Source organism: Egretta garzetta, unplaced genomic scaffold (assembly GCF_000687185.1).
Source record: "Egretta garzetta isolate BGI_Z169 unplaced genomic scaffold, ASM68718v1 scaffold322, whole genome shotgun sequence".
Lineage (NCBI taxonomy): Eukaryota > Metazoa > Chordata > Aves > Pelecaniformes > Ardeidae > Egretta > Egretta garzetta.
The window spans coordinates 770,233-789,767 of record NW_009259044.1 but is presented as its reverse complement, the minus strand read 5'-3'; the positions used below and the strand labels follow the sequence as shown (position 1 = coordinate 789,767).

General features: G+C 43.3%; 1 protein-coding gene across 1 annotated transcript in view; it reads right to left on the bottom strand.

The window, feature by feature from the left end:
* Positions 1–12,153, bottom strand: part of ADAMTS17 (ADAM metallopeptidase with thrombospondin type 1 motif 17) — a 183,698-nt gene extending 171,545 nt beyond the window's left edge. Inside the window, exons 1-2 of the mRNA XM_035890595.1 lie at positions 12,099–12,153; positions 9,712–9,903 (exon numbers count right to left, since the gene is read on the bottom strand). Coding sequence (XP_035746488.1) covers positions 9,712–9,903; positions 12,099–12,153 — 247 coding nt within the window. The remainder of the gene's footprint in view (positions 1–9,711; positions 9,904–12,098) is intronic.
* Positions 12,154–19,535: the final 7,382 nt, after the last annotated feature.

Sequence of the window (19,535 nt, the reverse complement as noted above, 5' to 3'; positions counted from 1 at the left end):
CATCCCTTCACTTCCTCCTTTGGGTTTTACGTCCAAAGCTCTGTGCATTGGTTACCTTATAGCTGCAGTTTTCATCCATGCAACAACAGAGGGGTTCTTTTCAAAACACTGATCTCCTGAAGGGAAAAAAAAATCAACCAAACAAAACCAAATCACACTTCAGCTCTAGGGACCTCGCTCCACACAGTTGCTTCCGTGACACCTTTCCTGTGGCATCCAGCTCGGAGTAGATACAAGCAAGGATTGAAGAAGGAAACTAAGAACAACAGACACTATTGGAGTTGCTGCCCCAGCCAGCACTCCCCAATCTATTTCCAGCTATGGGAACATGGAGCCCCCTTCACCTCTGTCAGGACACAGCACGATATTGTCCCTGTGCACTGGTCTTTTATATCTCCATTAAAATTTCAGATTCACCACAACTAGCTGATGCCAGTGGGTAGTCTGAAGTTCAGGAATTAAAAATGGTTGCTCATTCAAATCACAACTGATTACAGACTGAGCGCTGTCCTCTCATTTTTAATGCCTTGCCCTACAAAATAGTTATGCACCTCCAATTTCTTTCTGACTAGAATGGCAGACAAAAACATGCAACAACTGGTAGGAAAACTCATTGCATAGCAGAATGATCCATTGCTCCCTAATCCACCTCCCAATTTTATTTATTTATTTATTTATTTTAATCACACAGCCACTTTCAAACCAAATCACAAGTTCATGACTATTTGTCTGGCACAGCAGAAAACAAGAATTTAAGACAGAAGTCATGGACTCTGTCCTGCATCTCAAATCACCACAGAGATTTTATTGCACGGATTGTTATCCAAATGAGTCTGTGGCTTGGACACAACAATTAAAACCTTATTCTTCTGCAAAACACACTCAGTCGTCAACATAATACATCAGGACTTTGTCTTTAATGGCAGGCCTGTAAGACAGCGCCGGATAAGCACTATGATCTCTATCCACTCACTGGTTCAATTTATCAGCAGGATTTCAAAGATTGCCACCTCCTGAACTATGTGCGCTCATATCCTTTTAAAAGGACACCTTCACTGTAGGCTTTCCATCCAGCTAGAAACAAGGACTCACTCTTGTTAGACAGTCAGATAAGACAATTTAATGGTACAGAAAGCAGGCACAGTGAGCATGGCTTAATGGGAAGACTGTTAAAGTGGGAAGGGAAATAACTGCTCTGCCAACCCCTCAGCCTCTGTGCCTCGATTTCTCATCCTATATTTGATTTGCTCTGTTACAAGTTGTAAATTCTCTGAAGCTGAATTGACTTCCTTTGTTTGTGGCAGACGCACAAAGGTCCCAACCTGCTTGGGGCCACGGGGGAAGATCCTATAACACAATTATAATCAGGTCCTAGTGATAAGGAGTGACGTACATAAGTCTCTGAACTCCAACTCGTCAGTTTTGATCACTTAAACTCAGCAGATCTGAGACCAATCACAAAGCACAGTCCTAATCCACTTCAGAGCTTTAGACACTACAAAAGGCCTGGCTGCAGTTATGCTATGAAAAATGGCATCATTGGTCTCCAGGTTTCCTTTATTTCAATCAGCCTTTAGCGAATGTGCTTAGTTTCCAAAGAATGTTTTTACAATTGCCAGCCTTACCAACCCATCCTGGGCTTTGGCAGCTGAACTACAGTCACTTCTGCTGAGGCTGGAAGAGCTCAGGGACTCACCAAAGCAGGGGCTCCCCACCTACAGTCTGGCCTCACCATTACACCTATACCTTAAGAGAGGCAGCACAGGCCTCCATGAAAGATGAGCAATTTATTTCTGGTGATTTGCAAAAGCCAGTAAAGAACACAGGTTCATCTCCCATAACAGCATTAGCCCAGCAGGTCAAAGGGGAGTAAAAAGTCATGTAACAGTTATTTTTAACCCCTAATGTATACAGATATGTCAAACTACCCAGGAAACAGATCAGCTGAGAAAGAAACTGACAGTTTACAGAGGAATTTTCAGATCCAAAGGCTCTCGGTACCATTGCAAGCTCAGAGTTAGTAGCCCTAATTTGCAAACAAAGAAACCGCTTGCAAGTTAGAGGTTTTAGTCTAAATGATTACTGATTTTCTGTGCCTTCAGTCTTGGTTTTACAGTTCGGGCCATCTATGAATTAGGAAGCATAGAGCTTTTAAACAGAGGCAAAACCTGCCCCAAGGTGTTCCCATCTTGGCCACATGAACAGGTAGGTGCCAACACTTGGTAACTTTTATAGGTAAGATCCCAAGGGATCTGCTGAAGGTCAAAGGTCAAACAACATTAGGAATTGAGGCCAACAGAGTCCCAATTCCCAACTCTTGGCTCTAACCCTGAGCTATGATTTATGACAACACGGAAAAAACAAAGAGAGCTAAAAGGTAAGCAGTCTCCATGGAGCCACCTGTCTGCTTTTCTAGCCAGAGCGACCACTGGAATACCCGTGAACATCCCGAGACCAGGACAGTGTACGCTAGACAATGTAGCTCAATACCACCTGCCAGTTTAGATTGCGTTAGGTTCCAATGGAAACTAGCACTAAGTTTTATTAGGAACCAAGTGAAGGAGCAAGACAGCTCCACTGTGTGCAGCTGCTCTGGCAGGCGAAGAAATCCACACTCCGTGTATTTGCATGTCCTTGTTTTTTGTCTCTTTTGCACCTTGACAGTAGAGGAAGAAGAAACTGGAATCCCTCCTGCTCCACATTATCCATGCTGCCCTCATGCTGACGGCTTCATCCAGAACAGACCGGCAATAAAACTTCACTTGCCACATGTGATGGAAAAGGACACTTCTGAATGGTAGACAGCTCCAAAGGGCTGCTGTTTATCAGCCATAAGGAAACAATCACACACTTACAGGGAAAATCCAGACTCCCTGTTTGGAAGACCAGGGACCTGGAAAAACCAAGGGATTTATCCACACAAGTGAGACACACTCCCATGGGTAAAGTGCTGAATTTCTGATACAGGCAATACTTCTATGCTTGCAAACACTTAATCACATTACATCTTCTGCATAGCCCATTGCTGAAATCCTTGCTTTAATTCTTCAACAGATGCTTCCTAATATGGACTAATACAGGTTGCATTACATATCTCTATTTTTAGTGCACATGTTTTTTGGCCATAACAATTGCTATTTCAGGCCAAGTCAAACCTGCAGAGAAAACACAGCTAAGAGACAATGATTAAAGATGGGGAAACGCAACGTAGCAGTAACATGTGTTTAGGATTTATACCTGTTCGGGGAGAGTGCTCCCTACATTTGATACCTGCATACTAGCAGTTATTTAAATTATTACCAGCTTTGATCAATTGTTAAAACAGGTTGAGAAGTAACTATACAGTGAAGTAATGCATTGTTATTTTGTGAATTAAAATGTTGATCTTCCTGGTTTTTCACTATATGCATCTCTCCATGCAGCACATATGCATTAAATGAAAACTGGTTCATTTAAACTGACAAAATGGTTTAAAGCAAGCCCACATTTAAGAGTAATTTATGAGGTCTATATCATAAACATGAAATAACAACCTTCCCTCCAAAGACAAGCTGCTCTCTCTCATGCTCCTGGACTGTATTTTATATCAAATCCTTTCTATGTAAGGGGACTTTAACACATCACTGGAGACCTTTGGAAAAGTTATAACAGAACTTACTTTTCCCAAAGAAACAGAAAGTTTCATGGCATGGTTAGAGGAGATTCCTATGCTTTCATAACATAGATTGAGTATGTCTTTAACACTGGTATTTTCTCTCACAAAGAAAAACTGAACAACTTGTCACATCCACAGACTTTGATGGCATAGGAAACATGTAAAATATGTGACCAGATCTCAGCAATTAGTTAAACTACTGCTGTTCCATGATAGTTAACATAACTATATCCATTTACTGCCGCTGAGGCTGTGGTGGATATTGTCATGTGGAAACAGCTTTACTGTATATATTATAAGGTTGCAGAGAGACAGGGCAATGAAAGAAGCCCTCTCTCGGGTGTTTTCTACCCCCATTCTTAGCTACAGGGAGTTAATGAAGGAGATAGAACAGCTCCCCCATAGCCCCCTCTGGTCTGCCCATTTCCTCTCTGCCAAGAGCTCTTCTTACAGGGTCAGAGCTTGGTGGGAATCACAGATACTGTCAAAACACAGATCAGCCCTGCAGCTACCTCTCGTCCCCACAAATAAATTGAGAAGTCTATTCATGGATGTCTTGGCCAAACCTGAGGGCACTGCAAAAATCATGTAAAATGCATTAAAAGAGCCCTCTTTCTCTCCCCACTTGGCTCTCCTGTACAGAAATTCTTACTTACATGTATTAAAACCTACAAACAAAACTCCCTGTGAATCCATTCTCTAAGACCACTAGTCCAGGACCTTTGACAAGAAAGTCATCAAACTAGTTCTTTAAAATTAGAACAGTGTATGATAGCAGGTTTGTACCCCAGATGGAGCCCAGTGTCTAGAGATGAGAACCGAAGAAGTGTTTCACATCATTGGTGTGAAGCTATTTCCCATGTTCCTAATGACGCCATGCTTCAGAGCAAATGAAACCCAACCTTTCCTTCCTTCCCCCTCACAGCATATGCACCTGGAAACCTTTTAATAGGTTTTCTGTTTGCCTCACAGGGGTTCATGTTCATTCCTGAGCAGAAACATGCATTGTGACTTGAACTCTTTCTCCTGTTGGATGACAGGTGATAAAAATAATACGTATACACATATCATATGACTAACAATAGCACCTGGCCCATGGTGATAGGATCCGTCCTTTACTGCTGGAGCACTTCAGAATTTAAACAAAGGAATTAAAACATCAGTCCTGAATCCATAGGCCTGGGATTTTTTTTAACCCATTCGTAGGCACTTTCAGATTAAAATCTCAAAGATCCAGTCATGCAAGACCCTAAGTGCCTTCCCACTCCTGACTACAGCCAGATTAATCCTCTTAAACAGATTATTCTAGGAGAAATTTGGCTCCCACGAAGTCCTTCAGCAGCCCTAAAAATAATTTTGAGTGCTGCAGGACACGCTACACCACTTAGACTAAAGGAGTTGTTTTAGAGGTTTTAACAACCACTTATCAAACCAGACTGCTAGCGTTACCTAGCCCCAAGGAACTGTTCAGCTCAGTTTCCCTCTCCCATGGCTGGGGTCTGCAAGGGAAGTACCACACTTCTGGGTGGAACACAAGAGGAAAAGCTGTGCTCTCTATCCCCTCAGTAGCACTGACACATGGCCCTTCCTGATTAAGTTCATTTTGCTTCCTTAAAATGCTTTCCTCCTCCCTCTACAAATATTCACAAAAGTCATTACATCACCATGCATCTTTTTTTACAACCAGTTAAGTTCATGTATCACAGGCCCATTGCTGCAAATAGAAATTTGGCATTGAACAATTTAGCCCTGTTTAAATTCTTATGACATGAACATTAAAAATTCAGCATCTGATACTTTGTATTTGATTTGAATCCCAAATAACCCCAGATCATGCCAGTTACTGCTGAATTACGATATTTTAAGAAGAAAATATCTTTAGAGGTGATTCTTGCCTGTTCAGAAAATACAAGACGAACAGCAAAGGATTCCAAAATGCCCAAGTGTGGCAATTCTGTGGCTTTGAAAAATACTCATTTCATATTGTATTTACACAAACATGTATTTCTCTGTCTATGTTGTTCCACCATAGAGGATGCGTATCTAAAAAGTTTAGCGTGTAAATATTTCTTAAGTATTTACCACCTCCATTCTTTCTGCCAAGTTTTAGCCTGGGTGAGCCAAATTACAAGCCAGTGAAAAACAAGCTCTAGTACAAATCTGATCAGTCCTTCACTCTGCTGATGTTGGTGAGTACCGTAGTAAAGAGACCTTTTCCCAGGAGAAACTCTGGAAGCATGCCCCTAGATCATCATTTCCACACAATTTCATTAGGAATGGACCTTTTGTGTGTCAGAGAGGATTAATTTTTTTTTGTTTCTAAACTCCTTGTGCGCAAAAGCTAATCCAAACCAGACAGGAGTCAATTAGGTCGTTAACGTGCTAAGCCTATTAACAGCCATGACTTAGATTTCTTTCCCGCAACAATGAAAAACATTCAGGAGTCTGCCTTTAAGTGGCAAAGCCCATGAGCAATTTCATTATTTTATGACACAGCTACTTGAAGCAGCAGCTGTTTGCACGAGCAAGCAGCACTCCCCACTGTGCAACAGTTGGGTACTTCACTCTCCCCAAATCCAGTCCTAGTTTAGCCCCTCAATTAGCATCAGGTAGGAAAAAGTCCAGTCACAGAATGAGATCCATAGCCTTAAATAAAGTTTAAAACAGACTATTAATCTCCCTCTGCCTCAGAACTCAGATACACGCTCAGCCCATGTGGCCTGGCCACCACCTTTGCATGAGTTGTGTGCACGTGTGCTCTTAGCCCACCAAACATGAAGAACTTCAACAACTTCTTTTGCAGCAGGGAATTCTTGTTCCTCAAGCTGTCCATGCATTAGATACCTAACAGATATGTAATTAATTTTATGCTGATACACAGAGTTAAGTGCAATCACATCATGTCAGACCAAGGGTCCACCTAGCCCGTGCCACGAGGTCCCCCAAGCTCAGGACCTGCCTGTTAATCACCTCTGGGCCAACTCGAGGAGGACAAAGGTTGCAGGGAGCATCCCAGCAACTGTGAGGTCTATTCCCAGTCCGTTTTGGACACAGCAGAGAAAAGCAGCATGTAGTGGGTCCCCAGAAGCCTTCAGGAAGCAGTAGGTGTTACTGGGAATGCATTTTTTCAGTGTCCCCTTTTAGTGTCTTATTTTTACAGTTCTGATACCCTGGAACTCACTCACCTCCTCTCTTCATTTGTGAACCCATGTAATTCCCCAGTGTCTCCCCCATTTCTTTTCCTTTAGTCCCTCTTCTCAGGGAGGGAATTTCAGTTCTGCCAAGGACAGGCAGCACCCTGTTCCTAGGCAGAAGGTCAAAAGGTTCAGTGGCAAAAAAAATGAGGCAGATTTCCTGGACTGATTTTGGTTCAATTCAGCTTTTATCTAATGGCTGTCTTATTTTATAGTGTAAGAATTTTGTAATGTATTTTCTATGAACACAGCACTGCAGCACCTACAGTACTTGGCTAGGAAATCAGAGTGGTGCTGAATTCTGATGTTTCCTCTAAAGAGACATAGGGGATCTGTAACTCTAACCAGAACCAAGATTTGCACACAAGAGAAAATAAAGTTCCTGGCTACAGGATTTACTGACAAGCAGTGCCAGCTAGGAGGCAACCTTATGAGCAAGCAAAGGTCATCTCTGCTGGTACATCGGCTCTGTTAAATACAAAACCCAAGAGATACAGGCAAACTATAATTTCGTGGCTGCCTATTCCAGTCAGTTCCTTCAGACTTCTGCTTCTACTGCTGTTCCCAGTAAAGAAGCCTTTTGTGCCTCAGGCTGCTGCCATGTCCCTTTATGTCCAACAACAGCACTCATTCCTAACTACTCAGCTGTTCCCATACTTGTGTGTCTTACTCTTGTACCCATTAAACCTGCCAGTCCTGCTTCCCATTTTGCCCCTTTGGCAGCCAAGTAGAAGACAGCATAGATGCCTTGATCTACTGCCTCCATTTAGTATGCAGTCCATCCAGTAGAAGACAGAATATTGGAGTATTGGAGGGGTAATGGGGCAGGAGAGGAATAAAAGGACCAGAATACACAGGCACACTGAAACCTAAAGAAGAGATTTCACACAGTTCATAAAAAACACCCTCTATGCAACCCACCCAGACAGATTTCCAGAAAGGATAAAAATTCAGTTGCTCCAAAGAAGCCAAAAACTAGACCAGTTTATATTAGCTGACAATCTGACTGCTTGGCTTTAAAAATGGGAGAAGACAGGATACGATCAGTGAATAGAGTTAGATGCTTTCTCTTGAAAAATGATAGGAAATAATAATATCAACAGTTGGTTTATTATTAACACCAAACCAAAAAAACACCCCAAAATGAAAAGGGTGTGAGACAGCTGCATTTTTTCAGGGTTTCAGCTGCTAAGCATTAGAACACCAGCAAGTTTTGCAGCAGCTTACAGGCACACACTCTTTAAGTGCAAAAATATAGCAAAGCTACTGTCCTTCTGTGGTGCTTTAACTGGAGGAAGGTGAAAGACAGGAGAAAAGTACTGACAGAAGGACTGTCACCAAAGAACTGGACCTCCTTGCTATTAGTCTCCCATTCCAATGGGGACTCTAGACCTTAAAATCAGATCCATGATTATAACTTTTAATTTAAAAAACAACTTTAACATTGTCACGCTGGGTCACAACTGAAGACTGACAATTTGGAACATGCCATCAGCACCTCATATACCCACAGAGACCCACAGGATTTAAACCCAGGATCCTAACACTGGCGAGGTGCGCCAGCGTGACACCGCAAACTGAATCCAGAGCATTAGAGAATGTCTACTATTAACTGCCAGACACACAATTCAAATCTAAATCAATGCCATTTCTCAGGAAGCTGGTTCACCTCCCAACTCTTGTTATACTACAGAAACCCCATTGAAATAATATAATTCATATTGCTAAACTATTTAAGGAGAAAAGCACTAGAAATTCATTGAGAGGTTGTTGTTTGGTCCAGAATAACTTCACACATTCACATTTTGGACTCTCAGACTTCAAACCTGGCTTCACAGATCTCCAAGGAAAGCTAAAAACCTTAAAAGTTTCTTTGCGATGTCTATGAGCTCATTCCCCTCTAACGCAAGGCAAGAGAAGAAAAAAGTTTAATTAGTTTTATCTATTAGCTTTATTAATTTATCTCACAAAACCTTGAAGCAAACAATTTAAAAGTTGCCACTCAAAGAAGCAAAAAGTCCTATAGCACGAAAGCTAGAGCTTAAGTTTGACGAGTCAAACACCAGACAGAAAAAGCAAAATCAAGTTCCTAGTTAAAAAAATTACCTTGCTCAACTACATCTGGAAGTTTCAAATGCACCTAAGCCTATACAAAAGTAATAAAAACCAAACCAAAAAAAAAACCCCAAACCAAAATCTGCCCTCTTGACTGTGTACCCTGATATATATACTCTATTATGGATGGTGTGCTCTGCTAGACAGAAGTAAAAATGATGACATGCTAGAAGCTGAAAAGAAAGTAGATTGTTTTACAAAAGAAACTGCATCTGTTCCCCTCTCCAGATATCTTTTCATCCTGTTCTGAGCTGGATCCCTGGAGCTAGACTCCACAGATGATAATTCTGATGACATGAATGTATCTGAAATGACACTTTCCGCATTCTGAAGTGCAAGGATCACCATTCTATCCATGCCCACTTGGCACAACTCTAGTGGAAAGGTGAGACAAAAGAGCACCCCTCACCACTGACTTCAGTTTCAAAATTAAGGCCTTTGCTAAAAACATTGTGAATACCTTCCTGATCAGCGGTCTCATTGCACGATTAAAAGAGTTTACTCTGACCCATCACAAAGTTTACCTTCTCACAAACTGAACGTGACAGGATATGTCCTAACATTTTTTATATTTGTGATGTGGCTCCTTCTGCCTGAAGTAGCAGGATTCATTAACGCATGCCATTTTTCACTAGCTCTGGCTGCCCGAACACTTGAATTACAAAATACAGACATATCTGGCAGAACAACAGTTTAAAAATATAATTGCATACTCATGGCTGTTCTCTTGAGCCACTTCAAGCTCACCTGCTACAACCTTGCAGTGCTCATCAGGAATGTGCGACTTCATGGGATGGCTTGATTTTGTGGATCGTCTACGCCTGATGAAGTGTTCTTTTCCACTAAATGAGGTCTCTGATGTATTCACTGGCTGTATTAGCATGTGTTCTGATCCAATTTGAATATAGCCAACCTGTCCACAAAAGAGAACAAAAAAACCTCATCAGACAGTTTGGTATCCTAACCGTGTCTTATCAACCCAGTCTGAACCTAGACCATTTCACTGCAATGATTATTTACAGTGTGCGGAAATGAAAAGTGATTATGATCTTGTTCAGTCTTCAGACTGAAGAACTTCATCTGCTTCCCATATTTATTTTTTATATTATTAGGCACTATTTAGAAGCATCATTGTGCAAGTCATTATAAACATACCAAAAAAAAAAAAAGTGGGGAGCTCTTGTCAACACCTTTCCTTTCCCTTCTTCCTCTCTCTCCAGCTAGAGCACCACTCCAGCTGATAGGAAAGATATTTATGTCTTATGAGATGCTCAGCTCACATGAGGACAAATAAATCCTATTAACAGGAATCCTTTCATGATCACCTTTCTGATTGTCAGCTAGAATTGCATTGTTATTAAATGGCATTCACTATCTCAGTAGAGCAAAGAGGTAAGATTGCCTGCAGTCAGGAGACCACCTACGTACGGTCACTTGCGGACAACACTAAGTGAACTGAAGTGATGTTGTAAATATGAATCACAGCGCCACCTGCAATTTTCTTGTATGAGGACCAAATACCTCTTCTTGACTGCAAAAGGGGCAACATAGTAAGCACTGCTCTCCCTCCAAGCCATGGCTTGGGTTTCAGGGGTCAAGCCAGGAATGGACTGTTGTACCTTCCCAGGTACGAGCTTTTCCACCATCTCTGGAATAACTAACACAAGGATGGCAAAGACCCTGTCTAATTAACAGCAGACTCCATAGGCTACAGGTCAGAGCACTTAAACCACTGCCTTTCTTGCACCAAGTCCAGACCTTACACCAGGGCTGGCGAGAATATCTTTGGGAAGCAGCTTCTGCCGCAGAAGAGCCCTTCTTTGCTCGCAACCCAGTGGTTTTAAGGTGCTTTTATGCCTTTTCCACCCCTTACCTGGCATGAAAGGAAGAGAGCAAAAGCAAAGATATCACCTTAAAACTTAACAAAGCTTCCAGGTTTAGTTATCAACTCTGAGGTTATAACACATTGGAAAAGTGAGTATGTACAATGAGGGTTTCTTTCTTACTTTTCATTGTACTAATCCAATGATTATTTGTATTGCAATTTAAAATCTCAAAATGCAGCTCTTTGCCATATACCCCCTTGGGAGAACTCTCTAGGTCTGATCCAACTTCTCCTGCTAGCTACAGAAGGCCTCATCTGGCCTGCCAGGAGGCATCAGACTGTGCCTAGGGTACACCTTATAGGTACAGGGGCTTACAAAGTGGCTCGGCTAGGTTGCATACCTGTAACACCCATCCTATAGAGAGAGACCAGACTGTTTTTTGCACACACACACCCCCCGCATTCTGTGCCAGCCAGGCAACCATCCAAATAAATGCTCTGCACGTACATGCAAATACTATATATTCAACAGCTGACTGTACTAATATGATTTATAATATACATTACATACATACTGTATATTGTACATTTCCACACCTCCCTGCCAAATTCAGTCCTCACGTACACCCAGGAAATCCCTTTGGCCTAGTATTTCCAGCAAGAGGAATTTCTGCTAACAGAAATGAGAGCTCTCCTCTTTTGACAGCCGTACTAACCGAAGAGCATTCAGGGGAAACCAAGATCTCTCAAAAAGGGTCACTAATTTCAAAAGTGCACTTGGAAAAAAAAAAAAAAAAAAAAAAAAAATCAGCATCTCTATTTGCCATGGCTGCAAAGCATGGTGTTAACAATTAGTCCCCTGTCTCAAAAGAGACACCTCTTTTGAGGCCTTTCAAAAGAGACTTTGCCCTTGGGGCAAGGTCACGGATTAAGTATAAAATGCCTTGACACCTCCCAGAAGGGCTCCCATTTATGAAGAAAAATTGACATTATTTTTTGGCCCTACAGAATGCATACCAGTTCACAAGACCCACTCTGCCCTGGAGTTTCTAAAAGGGCTGCCTCTTCATTTAAATGAAAAGTTGGGCTTTGTCGGAATTGTTTCAGAGACAGCAAAAGCTCTAGTGACTTATTCTTCCAGCCTCCTTTACGATGCTCTCCACTACTTCCCCTCCTTGTTCCAATCTTCCAGCTGGGAGGTAGCCCCAGCCCCCTTTTTTAATATAGGTTTTAATTATTTAGAAGAAGGATTGTAAATCTGGTGCCATGGTACTAAAAGCCACACCAGAGCTCCTGAAACACTGCCAACCATTTTTGTTGGTGCCAAAAATATGCAAGAAGTCAGTTTCATCACCACCCGACATTATCCCAACTTTCTGGCATCAAGTGTGAAAATAATTTAAACCATTGGAAAGGACTTATGTTTCACATTTGCTTTGGAATTTAGAAGCAATATTAAGTTTAATCTGACAAGCCAAGTAGAGTTTCAAGCAGGAAGGATTTGCAGGATTGGGCCTGTAAATTGCTCCTAGGGAGTTAAAATTTCCCCCAAACTTGCTAGTTGTGTTCAAAAAGAGTCTTCAAACCTGTTGGCCCAGATGGGATCTTTTGGACCTGGTAACTTGAATACTCTGGTCGCTATTTTGCTTTTTCCATAAGAAATGCATTCCTCATGTTGCCTCCCTCAAATCCTCCAACTACCAGATACTATAATCTCAGCATGAGATATCAGACAGCAGCACTAGACAAATACCCTATGCTTTTCTTCTCTGGTCTGTGTGATGTTCAGGGACAGCAGAAAGTTGGATTTTGAAGGTAAAGAAGTAAAACAGAAGACTACGGAACTGCCGGAGCTATTTTTCCCACATCTCTGGAAATCATTCCAATTAAATAAAATGCTTCCGATCTGCCAATTCACATTTGCCTGGGGAGATGCATATCAAAAGCTGGGATACTCCCTCTCATCCTTCTTTCACCGTGGGAGCCCGTACAAACAGGACCTGCCACTGTGCCAGACCCCAGTATTGCTTAGCGTCCGGGAAAGCTGCCCAGCCCCGCCATCCCAGAGTTACCGAGACTCCCCAGAAATTCAGAGGAGCATAGAAGTTCATCATCATCTGCATTATTAATCCTACCTGGATTTTACAGTTCATATGACAGGACCATATAGCTCACAGAATCACACAGCTCAGCTAACACGAAAGGCCAGAATGATTTCAGCCTCAAAAAGGCAGGCGACCAAACTGACAAGCTGATTAAAATAAACAATCCACACTTCCCACTTACAGCCCCACTCACCACGGCACTTAACAGTGGCTGTATCTTTTATATTAAGGATATTTCATATCCTTCATTTAAAAGTCAGCTCAACATCACTCACTAGCAGAAAAGGCCCCTTTCTCCAAACCACCAAAACATTCTCACATGCTCTTATCCAGAGTTTTATATGTACACATTGGACACATGAGCAATCTGCTCACTCTCTAATCTACTCTTGTATCACTAGTAGTTCACTCTTCTTCCACACATTGTCTTCCTTGCCACCGGAGCTTTTCTCAGGCTAAATGACAGCAGGGAAAGGAGGAAGGTCCTCACACCGTATCACTGAAATTACAGCGGTAACAACGGGACTGTTAGTGCTGGCACTCAAATAGCATTTGTAATCGCATCGTCCTGCTTCGCTGGCTTCGCTCTTCTGTCTCTGTCCCCTGGTAGTACTGGTGGAGCTACAATAGCTCAAGGGCTAACTCGGGACGGGAATCCAAATCTTCAGTGTTTTCTGCACGTGGTTCTGGACCTTCCCACACGTTAGTACTCTCCAACAGTTACACTGTTTTTCCAGTCCTTTTTATTTTCACAACATCTTTGAACGAGATCTGTGAAACGCTGAATCTTTAACAGATTTTTCTTTTGCTCCTAAGTGTTCATCAGTTACATACATATGAACATGCTGAAAAGAGAATGGTTTTAAACATCTGACAAATTCCAACCCCTTCTCAATTTCTCAACTGTTACACTGTAAATCTTAGTTTAACCATTTCCTCAAAGTTAAAAGGAAGTTAATATTTAAAGTGAAGAACAAAAACCAACACAAATACAGTTTAATAAACTTCACATGGCTTTTAGTCCTGTCCCTATTAACCATGCTTCAGCTTTAAGTTAGGTATTATCTACAAGTGCAATTCAAGCAAATTTAAAACAAGAGCTTTAAATTAGGTCTTGCTCCAGTGTCTTTTCAGGTTTACACTCAGTTATGAGAGCAGATCATACCCAAAGAATACCCAACTGCACCTCTGTTCCAGCCTGCCCCAGCCTCCGACTCTGCTAAGCAGGGAAACCACAACGTGCTCTCCCTTTTGGCCATTGCGGAAGGGGAAAGAAAATTCCCAGCACAAAGAAACCCAGCACGGCGCTTTCAAGAGGTTTAACTTTGCAGCTTGTGGACCAGCTATGGATGAATGCCAGGCAGCTCCTCTCCCAGACAAGAGAAACCAGCAGAGCTGAAGGTTTCCTAGGGGAAATTGTATCATGCCTGCACTGCCCTGCTTCCCACAACAGCAGAGGCTTTGGCAGTCACCTGAAGGGTAGCACCACCCTGTTGTACACAGAAAACACTCAGTAGCACTGGACAGGGATTGAGCTTACAGAGTTTCAGACATCTGCTCTAAACCAGGCATCGTCTCCCTCTACAGTGAACGAAGAACGGCAAACACCTCCAAAGGGACAATTCGCCACTCCAAAGCAGCTAAGAAACAGGATGAAACATCAGGGGAAGTGCTCTTTGGAAGTGCCCACCTTTCTTGCTCACTCTCCCCTTTATAACCAGAGTCAGGCTTAAAACCAACAAACTGTGGCCTCTTCTGTATTATTCTTCCTCTTTTTTCAAAAGGAAGGAGATGATTTACCATTTCGCTAGGAGTCCTGCAAGTTCTTGCTCATTCCCTGGAGCCTGCAGTCCAACCTACTCAGTTCTCTTTGCCCTGACTGGCCTTCCATATTGGATCCAAAACCACACGGAGACATCCAGTTCCTGCATAGGCACTTACACCCACCTGGAAATCAGTGGGAGTTCAGAGACCCTGGAAGAAGCTGTGCATCCAAGGAGTGTTTGTATCTGGTCCCACAACATCATTAGTGAACAGCAACGTGGGCAATAGCAAGGGCAGAATTTCCCAGGTACTGCAGCTAACTGGAAAATACATTTCTGGCACTACACTTGTTTAGCACCCAAATGCAGTCATGACTTTATAGTAATCAGTATTTTCCCTTATCACCTCCACCAGACTTACAGCATCACTGCCCAACCTGCCTGAAAAAAGGAAACACGTGGCTGACGCAAAGTCCAGAGGGATACTCCATCAACTCTCCTTGCCCATGCTTGCCAAAGCTTGTCTACATCAACACCCACACAAACTTTGTGGGTGGTACCAAACTGGGAAGTGCAGGGGACACACCAGAACAGGGAGCCACTGTACAGAAATATTTTAACAGGCTGGAAGATTTGTCCACTAGGAGTTGCATGAGGTTTAACAAAGGTAAATGTACGTGAAGCTTGGAGGAAAAGAAGCCCTCTTCTTCTGTGTCAACTGTATGAGACAATACTGCAAAATATTTAAGGTTTCGCAACTTCCAGCATGTATTTCTTTGGCTGTAGCTTCAATTACTCTATTCCATGCTATAATGAGAACATCACTGTTCTCGTTCCCTGAGCCCTTATAATGCACATCATCCACTTCCATAGATCCAGTCTGCACAAGGAATCTCACTGAATTCAAAGGAAATGAAAATGTGGTGTGAAAAAGTTAAATGAGCGAGCCTGAACAGGAGGGAGCCACAACCTCTTCTCTTATCTCACCTGAGAAGGACAATTAATTTTAACTAGGGACAGGCCAAAGAGCTATCCTGAACCCCAAGTCAGAGATTCCAGATTTCAGAATGAAAGAGAAGTTACTTCGCGTTAAACCTCTGCCTCTAAAATACATCCCAGTGATTTCCAGCTTTCAGATAAGGTTCCTGAACAGACAAGAGTTTTTAATTCATTTCCAAGTCAAAACCTAATGTACATGATAACATGAACCCATGACACCCTCTTAAAACTGTAACCATTTCAAAAATTTAGGAGAAGCCTACACCAGTTGTAAGGTACTGATGTTGCAGTCTAACAGACTGCGTAGCAGTCCAGCAATTCAGCATGTAAAAGTGACACTAGTATGAAAAAAAAAAAGTAAAAAATTAATACATCAAATTAAGTCTTTGTGAATCCCACATTTTGCAGATAGCTTGAGGCAGTATTCTGCAATGTACAACTGGGGAAGAAGTCTCCCAAAGGGCACAGGACCCTGCCTCTCTCTCTTATCTTGGGTCTGCAGGACTGATAAGCCCTGCTAGGACTCAAGAGAAAGCATTGTTGCAATCACAGCACAAATATATGGTGCTGAAAGGGCCTCCTCTACTCTGCTCACCAGGCTTCAATCAAAAAAGCTCTACAGAAAGTAACACTGCCAAACTTTGGTAGAGAGGGTAAGGGCGGCGTGCAGAGAGCAACAGTCGAAACATAACTGTGAAATTGCACCTGCAAGCAATGGATGAGGAGTTCTGAGACTTATCGAGCAAACTGGAATTTCCTTGCTGGAGGGAGACCTAACGGACGTCATTTAGGAACTGATCTCAGACTCAGAAGGAGAGACCTTAGTCCACTATACCACTCAACTCAAGGTAACACACGCTGTGGCCTTACAAAGCTAGAACTTTCCAAAAGGGAGGCAAATTCCTGTACTGCCTACCGTCTTCTAGTGTCAGTCAGACGAGTTGCAGAACTGGCTCCTGCCTGTGTCTCCGCAGCACAGGACAGTTCAGTCCCGCGGTGTGGTCAGAATCCAAGTGTTTACACAACTGCATTTCCCAGACGGGATACAGTCCTGCCAAGTTGAAGTGCTTTTCAGGAACGCAGTACCTCTTGTCAACGCTGCAATTCCCAGGTTGCCAAGAGGGACAGTAGGGTTGGAGTACCCTCACATGCGGTACTTTTAACTGTGCAGATGAGACCTTAGGTACACCAGTCTTAAACGTGATACGGCCTGATGTAGCTACAAGTGTGGCCGCCCTTCCCGATGCAATTGCAGGCTGCAGCAGGAAACTACAACAGACCACGTCCTGGCTAACAGCAGCATCTGCAAGCAGAGTTTATAAAAACGGAACACAGCCTTCAGATGCCACACTGGGAATCTGGTACCGTTACCAGGAAGCACTATTGCTCAGTCTGGTTGTAGCTCAGTTTTCATGCCACCGTGTCAGGGATTTTGTTTTTATTAGAACTCCACTTGCCCTGATCATTTTATATCACTTTTTGTGTGATTTATGGCATGGTTGAGGAATACGATTACAACAAAGTCTAAGCCAGCTGGAGATCAGGATACAGTATTATTACCTATTCTACTTCTCAGCAACCAGCTTTTCTGAATGAGACTGTCCTGATCATCCAGTTTGAGTCCAATGAGCACTCCGGCACCGAAGCATTAGCTCCACTCAGGAGACAAATCCCAGGATAAACAGGCTGCAAGGTTTCCACTACCAAAGCCTTTCTTCTAGCCCAGCATGAGGGCCTTGTCCATATCCCCACCTGTGAAGCTGTGCTGCTGATGAGGGCAAAGCCTTACTCTTTCTGCTGCAAACAGGGCTTAAGGGAGCAACGGGAAAATCCAAACCCTCTGTAGTGCTGGTATTTTAAATGGCCAGACTAGGTGGCAAAAAATTGGGGCTCTAGAGTCACCTGATTTCAGTTCCACTCCGGGCAGATTCAAGACTTCCTAGATAATTTGAGGCAAAATCTTAATTCGTCTCACCCCAGAAAATATCTCACCACTAGATTGCATAGCTTTCACTACGGGTGTGCTGATTTAGTGTGGCCACTGCAAAAGGCTGCATAAACACTGAAAGCAGGCTAAAATCTGATACTTTTCATGCTTAAGAACAGACTTACGAAGCCAAGAGGTCCATTTAGCCAGAATAAGAATGTCTACCTACACGGTGATATGGATTAATTTAATGAAACCATTTCAAAAGTTAATGAGGTTCATTTAAGTTTAGGTTCATCCGAAGACACTTCAGTTTTCTGTTCTCTAGTTTTCACACAGGTGTTATAAACCGTAACTCACTCATAGGTAGCGTGCATCTGCTTTGACCTCTTTTCCCATTCCTGGTGATTATCTGAACGAAGATTAAATGAACAGATTCCTCTGACAGGAAAGGAGTATCCCAACGTGCAGAAACACATCTCTCTCAACACATCTGCCCACACCACTCTCAGCGCTCCCAGGACCAGATCCACAGGCAAAGGCGAGCAGAGCTTTACCGACACTGCCTCTTACGCACGTGGCAGCGCTGGCTTTGGTCCCCAAGAGGTGCCACAAACGAGCAGCTTTGACACCCATCACTTTTTGATCCCAAGTTCATCTCGCTCGGTTATGTCAATTTACTCATTGCTTAGAGTTCCTATGATACAAACAGATACTGCAATATCGTGGCTCACATTTGCAGAGTAATGAACAAAGACTAACTAGTCTTGTTTCTTTTCCAACTTTTCTACTGGGAATATCGCCAATCTTTTTCACTCCCCCTCCTCCATTCCCTGATCTCAGGCAGTTAATACAGTGCCTACAACTACATTCCTCTTTTTAAAAAGGTTCCTTCTCTGCCTGTTTGTGCTTTTCAGCTCTGCTGGAGTAGGTAGCTTTGGAAGCCCAGCACTTCATGAACAGGATTAACCAAACGTGCCTAGTGACAAAAGCGTAGAGCTGTTAGTGATTTAAAGCCTGAACTGAAGATACCGGTTTTAAACTCTGAGAAAACCCTCAGTAGTATACAGCTCAATTTACAGTGCCACTCAAATACACAGCACCTCAGAGCCACTGGGGTGGGGTTTTGTTGTTTGTTTGTGGGTTTTTTTTTTTTTAAACCTGAGACACAGCGCCCTCAAATGGCTCAGGAATGAAGGCCCAAGCCCCAAGCGCAGAGCACATGAAGTGTTTCTTACTACAAAATTTAAGACGAAATCTCCATCGACAAGTCTGTACTGAGAAGTTAAGCACGCATCCCAGGACTACGTACTGGGAGTCTATGCTTAACGACCCGGTGACCTTCTGAAGTACTTTCAAGTTATCAACAATAATTACAAACTAGCCATCATCTTGAGCATCTGGCTTCACCACTGAGAAACACAAAGCCTGTCACACGCAAGATCACCTCATCAAGATGCTTGGAGGACATCCCAGGCCCTGTGGAGCCACCTGAAAACACTACAACCTCAGGTAGAGAAATCCTGACACCTGAGGTGGGAAAAGCCTCCCCAGGCGGGATGGTTCCTCCGACCATGCCGGAGGTGTCCCTCCACCACAGCTCCCACAGAAACACCCTCACACACCGATACTGCTTGCACAAGCTGGGTAGAAAGGGCCAGCTGAAGACTGGAGGAGCCCACCGCCCCGGGCTGTACTGCTGAGGCCACGCACACCTGCTGAAGGAGGGACCTGGGCAGGCAGGGGATCGAGTCCCCACAGTGGGACCCAGCCACCAGCCGAAAGGCATGGGTTTAGTGACAAGAGGAGGGTCCATCAGCCGGGACGCTCCTCTACAGCATCCTCGCACCCCTCAGACATGCTGCGGCTGAGACCCTCGCCCGCTCAGGCATGGCTGAGGCCGCTCCCACAGCGGAGAGCCGGGATGGGCACAAAACCCAGGGGGAGGCAGC